Source organism: Chlamydotis macqueenii, chromosome 26 (assembly GCF_036417535.1).
Source record: "Chlamydotis macqueenii isolate bChlMac1 chromosome 26, bChlMac1.mat, whole genome shotgun sequence".
Classification (NCBI taxonomy): domain Eukaryota; kingdom Metazoa; phylum Chordata; class Aves; order Otidiformes; family Otididae; genus Chlamydotis; species Chlamydotis macqueenii.
Window position 1 is genome coordinate 490067 of NC_141581.1, and position 5705 is coordinate 495771.

Genomic DNA, 5705 nt, shown 5'->3' on the forward strand with positions numbered 1-5705 from the left:
TTAATTTAAAGAGGAGCTGTTACGCTTGCAGCAGCCTGTTCCTGTCTTACTCTGTACACGTGCCAACGCTCTCCCTGCCGCGCACCCAGCTCCTGCCTGCCTCGCGCCCTCTCCAGCGCGCTGGGACGCGGTGCCGATTCCTGTTCCTGTTTGGATTTTCCTGGTTGTGTATATAGACCTTGACCTCTTCTCTGTAGAGTGCATAGGAAATCCTTTCCTCTCTCTTTTTTTTTTTTTTCCCCCTTTCCCTGAAGCCAGACTGCAGGGTTGGTGGTAGGAGTGCGATTGTGTCTTCCCCAGTGCCACTGGTATCCTTTGGGGGGAGCGTTGAGGTGTGGGAAGGCTGGCACGGAGAAGGGCGGCGCGGTGCCGTTGTGTTCCCCGCAGCCTTGACCGCCGGTGCCGTTACAGCAGCACCTGGGCCAGGCTGCGGGCGCTCCTCTGCACGTTGCAGGCGCTGGGAGGCCCTCGGGAGAAGCGCGTGTGCTGGGAGCTCGCCTGTCCTTGTGCTGGCAGCATCGCGCCTCCAAAGCGCACGTCGGCGGCCACGCCGTCGCCTCGCAGCGTCACGTGCCTCCGAAGTGTGGTTTGGATGTAATTCCTGAAATGCAGTTTCGGCACAGCCACTTCGTCGCAGCTCTTGCTGCGGGAGTGCCAGGCTCCGTTCAAAAACCGCATGATGGCCTTGCAGCCCCTCTCGTTACGCTCGCTGGCGCTGCTGAGCTTGTTGTGGGGAAGGATCACTGCAGAGCACGGCGGGGCTGCTGAAACGCGGATCTCTAAGCTGGCGAGCAGGGACGTGAAGGCCACCTGCAGCAGGCCGGGGTCTGTCACAGGTCCTGTCCCGGGTCACGCTGCCTGCGGGGCGGCTGCACTGGGTGGAGGGGCTGGGCGTTTTCTTGCCTGTTGTGGGGTTGTCTCCTGCCTAAATCCTGACGGGCAGACCCCCAGGAGAAGAAATGGGTGGCGGGGGTGGGGGCAGACGCGTGGCCTTGGCCCGCGGGTGGTTTCACGCCGGTTTGTGCCCGTTCTGGAGCAGAGCAGGGGGCTGGAGCGCGGGGCGAGCGGGGTGCTGCCGGGACTCCCCGCAGGGGTGCCTGTGGAGGGGTGGGTTTGCCCCCTGTCCTGGGACCAGAGGGGTCCCAGGAGGAGCTGGGCGGCGGGCACAGGTGCCGCCTCTGCTGCTGGGCGCTGCGCCCCAGGGCGCTGCGGAGGGGGCACAGCCCCTCGTGGCTCCGTGCCCACGTCGCGCTCCTCTCGCCAGGGGCTCTCACAAACCGCATCTCACTCTTCTCGCTCTGCGGCGGCCTTGGAGCAGGTTGGCTCGTGACCGCTCGTCGTGCTCGGCAGGGCGGGCTGGTGATTTCCTGGGACACAGCCCTCGCTGCCGCGGCAGGCGTGGAATTCCCACGAGCGTGGAGCACGCGTGTCAGTGGGTGCGCCTGTGTCCGGCTGGCGCGGGCCAGCGCTGCGCCGCTGGCCGGGGTGTGCTGCGGGGCACGCCGAATGCGGGGAGGGGGGGAAGCAAAGCCAATGTAAGCGTGTGTTTTTGGTGTGTGACCCCTGAGCGCTGAACAGGGGGCAGGCTGAGCAAAGGGTCCTCTGGGGTTTGTGTGATTGAGTCTGCGACCTCGTGGCATTGTATAGAAGGCGTCGTGTGCTGGGGAAAAAAAATAGAGAGAGCATTGTGACTTCCGTGTAAAGCAACCTAACTGGCATTAAACAAGTTGTGAATTTACGTCTCTTGGGCTGGGTGGCCCTGTTTTGCTTTTCCACAGCGAGGTGAGGGGCACAGTGAGACCCTGGGCGCTCCGGAGCTCCCCTGACGGGTGCCAAGGCCCCGGGGTCCCTTGCAGCAGCCACCCCGGCACGGGAGGTGCCAGCTTCCTCGGCGCAGGCCCTGCCTGCTCCTGTTCGCCTTTGCTGCTGGAAGGGCAGGGGGGTGCAGCCCCTTCCCCTCTGCGGGGCAGGAAGGCACCGAAAGTGGCCCTGCCCTGTGCAGCTCATGTTGAGCTCGTCCACCAGCCCCCCCCAAGTCCCTCTCCTCAGGGCTGCTCTCGATCCATTCCCCCTCAGCCTGGATTTGTGCCTGGGATTGCCCCGACCCACGTGCAGGTGCTTGCCCTTGGCCTGGTTGAACTCCATGATGTTGGCACGGGCCCACCTCTCCAGCCTGTCAAGGTCCCTCTGGATGGATCCCTTCCCTCCAGCACATCGACGGCACCACACAGCTCGGTGTCATTGGCGAACTCAGGGAGGAGACCAGGATGGGGCTGAGCTCAAGGGCTTTGGGCTGGGAGGACTGTGCTGTGGCCCTCCTGACCCCCCCAGCTGTGCTCCCCACACCCAGCGCCTGCGGGAAGTCACCTCGGGGAACCCCGCTGCCAACCTGGGCCCCTGCGCCCCCTTCCTCTAGCGGGAGGGACCCCTGGGGGAGGAGTAGGTAAGAGCTGGGGGGCCCTAGCTGTACCCCTTCCCACCCCGAGGCCCCAGTGCATCCCCCCCGCTCTCCTCCTGCTGCCACCCGGGACATCGGCACCTCTCCAGCACCAGTAATGCCACTGGTCCTGCTGCTGTCCCGGCCCCTTCCTGGGGAGGAGGGAGGGGGTGCAGAGTTGGGGGAAGGGTCGGTGCTCATCCTGGGGCACCCCAGCCCCCCACACCCTGCCCGCGGTCAGGGAGCACTCAGCCTCTCTCCGCTCGTCCTGAGGAATGAGGCAGCTGTGCCTCCTGCGCCCCCAGCACCGCTGGGGTGGGGGGGTCACAGCTTTATTCAGAAAATAGCTCCGTCCCTTCGTCCCGTCCTTGCCTGGAAGCAGGCTTCCCTCTGCCTGCCACCGCCGTGGTGGGGGGCTGGGGGTGGGTGCCTGACCCCAGGTCCCCTGTGTGCTTCCTTGTGCCCCCTGGGAACTGCCCGGCTTCCTCCGGTGCTGGGAAGACGTGGGGGGAGCGGGACAGAGCCCCACGGCCCGCACGGGCTCCCCAGGCTGGGCGCAGCCCCTGGGCCTGGTGCCCCATCCACAGCTGGGTCCTTGCTGGCCTCAAGGCGCCTTGTACCTGGGGGGAGAGGCAGGGTGAGGGGGGGTCCCCCTGGGACAGAGGGGCCCTAGCCCCTGCCACTCACTGGTGCGACAGGTTGAGGTCCAGCCAAGCCCCCGCCGCTGCCAGCTGCTGCTCCAGCTCCAGGATGCGCAGACCGATGTACCCTGAGGACAGCAGCAGGGCCACCGCCCTGGGGGACAGGCCAGCGTCAGGCGCGGGGTCACAGCCGGGGGGGGGGACAGGGCAGGCACGGTGCTGCGGCCGGGCCCGAGGGGGGACGGGGGGTGTCCCGGGGACTCACAGCAGCAGGTAGATGAGGATGACAGCGTTGAGGGGGCTCAGCTGTGCCACGGCCTGGGGTCCCCCTGCCAGGATGAGACAGGGTCAGCGCCGGGGCTGCTGAGAGCCCCAGCCTGGCCCCCGTAGTCGGCTCTGCCCGGCGCTGAGGGCCAGCCCCAGCAGCAGCCCCCTCCCCACGGCCCCCTGACCCACCCCAGCACCTGTGTGGCTTTGCCAAGGGCACCCGCTCACCGCTGCTCGGAGCCAGCACCGCCGTATCTTCATCCTCCTCCTCCTCCTCCTCCTCCTCCTCCTCCGCTTGCCTCGGCGTTGGGCTCGGCCCAGCTGTGTGTGTGAGAGGGACGGTGGATGAGCGCCCCAGGACCAGGGAGGGGACCCACACGGCCACGAGGTGCTGACCCTGCGCTCCCCGGCAGTGGGGCAGAAATGCGGGCAAGGACGCGTGCGCGAGCACAAGCAGGGCCGCGAGCACGCAAGGGGGGCGCGGGCTGCGGGCGGCTGCTCACCCGGCAGCTCCCGGGGGCTGTCGGGCTCCAGGGTGCTCTGCTCCAGGTCCGACTGGCTCGAGGTCTGGAAGAGGACAGGCCCCGGTCGCGGCGCGTGTCCCCACGGCACGGGGACACAAGTGGGACTCAAGGGGGCTCGCGCCAGCCCTGAGGGTCCTGGGGTCTGCGCCGCCCCGGGCTGGGGCTTTTCAACTCCACGTTTCCCCCCCAAAGGCCTTCCTGTGAGGCAGGCACCCACGCAGCATGGGGGGCTGCCACCGCATCTGTCCCAGCCCAAGGGGCCAGGGCTGCCCCGCGATGTTCGGAAATCCTCCTGCCAACTGCTTCCCAGCCTTACCAGAGGCTTCCGAAGGATTTCTGCGGCGCTCGGAGAGGACAGAGGGCTCCAGCTGTTGTCCTGGACAAGGAGAGACAAAGCGGGGTGCCGGGGGGGGGGGCTGCCATCCCCTTGGCCCTGCAGTGCTGGGGGACAGACCCCTGGTGCCCGGCCCCCCGCTCCGGCGCAGCGCGTACCTGCAGGTGCTTGCAGAGCGACTTGAGAAGCTGGTACGTGGCCTCTCGCCGGCGCAGCGACACGAAGAGGAACTGCCGGGCAGCAGGAAGAGCGTTTGTGCCAGAGCTGCTCCCTCGGCCGCGACCCAGAGCTGGCCGGCTGTGGGGCCCAGGACACCCCAAAGGGCCAGGGGCCCCCCAGCACCGTCCCTGTCCCCGCCGTCACCTTCTCTCCTGTGACCGTGCGGATGCTGAGCGCGTTGGGCACCAGGAGCACCGTGTTGGTCTTCTTGAGGGCCGAGATGGAGGCAATGGGGACCACCACCTGTGCCGGGGGGCCAGGCAGCGTCACCGCCTCGCCGGCTGCTGCCCGTGCCCCTCCGGAGCCGCCGGCCATGCGCCCCCCGTGCCCAGCCCACCTTGATGTCCTTCAGCAGGAGGCTGGAGTGGAAGCAGAGGTGGCGGGAGGAGATGTAGAGGCGGCCGTGGTAGGGCACCTCTCTCTGCCAGGCGCAGGAGAAGCAGGCCAGCAGCGCGTCCCGCTCGGCGAGCTCCCCGAAGGCTTTGCGGTAGCCGGCCGTGCGCTTGCTCAGCTGCGGGGGAGGCTGGGGCGTGGGGGCTGGCGTGGCACCACGGGCACCCTGCAGCCCCGTCCCCGCTCCGCTGCCGCCTCTGCCGCAAAACCAGGATGGGCCCGCTCTCGGCACCCGCCGGGACCCCGGGGCTGGGGTCCCCCAGACTCACCGACGGGGACCGGTGTCCCTGCCCGCCCGCCGCAGCCTCCTCGGCCTCGTAGAAAGAGGGGTCGCAGGTTTTGGATCTGGCGGGAAGCGGCGGGCAGGCGTGAGCTGCAGGGTGGCCCCCAGACCCGGCTGCGCTCACCCCCGGGGGGGCACGGCCACGCAGGACGGGCGGAGGCGGGGGCGAGGTGCAGCACACACCTGGCGAGCATGGGGTGCCCCAGCTGGGCACCCGCGCTGCCCCGCTCCTCCAGGCTCTGCCAGCGCTTCTCCAGCACCCCCCTCCCGCTCCTCCTCAGCTTCCCCGGCATGAAGGACGGGTCCCGGGCACAGCTGGGGGAGAGGGGCAGGTGAGGGGGGACAACGCTCCCCATCCCCGCAGACGGGCAGTGTCACCAGCCCGTCCCTTCCCGGGGCGGCGGGCGCGAGGGCGGGGTTCAGTCCCTGCTGGGACCACGAGAGCAAAGCCCACCCGGTCGCAGGGGCACTTCTCCCACCCCACGCGCTCCCCTGCGGCACGCGGCTCCCCTCGTCCGGCTGCTCAGCAGCCCCCCCGGTGCCCCCCGCCAGCTCTCGGGGCTCACGTGGGGCGCAGAGCCCCCCACCTCTGCAGGGCGAGGCAGCG

At 68.8% G+C, this 5705-nt stretch overlaps 1 protein-coding gene across 4 annotated transcripts; it reads right to left on the reverse strand.

Annotated features, from left to right (window-relative positions):
* Positions 1–2826: 2826 nt before the first annotated feature.
* On the reverse strand, positions 2827–5541 carry LOC147597476 (uncharacterized). Of its 4 annotated transcripts, XM_086767418.1 has the most exons (11): positions 5282–5541; positions 5085–5160; positions 4760–4945; positions 4567–4665; positions 4362–4433; positions 4186–4245; positions 3849–3912; positions 3535–3666; positions 3344–3407; positions 3125–3232; positions 2827–3057 (listed from the first exon to the last, which is right to left on the reverse strand). In XM_086767418.1, the coding sequence occupies exons 1-11, from the start codon at positions 5452–5454 to the stop codon at positions 3042–3044; spliced, it is 1050 nt and encodes a 349-aa protein (XP_086623544.1). In that variant the 5' UTR covers positions 5455–5541; the 3' UTR covers positions 2827–3041. The 4 variants fall into 4 exon arrangements, with proteins under 4 accessions (XP_086623544.1, XP_086623543.1, XP_086623541.1 ...); XM_086767417.1 differs by lacking the exon at positions 2827–3057 and having other exon boundaries at positions 3130–3232; positions 3535–3912; positions 4760–4933; XM_086767415.1 differs by lacking the exon at positions 2827–3057 and having other exon boundaries at positions 3130–3232; positions 3535–3912.
* Between the last annotated feature and the right edge of the window lie 164 nt (positions 5542–5705).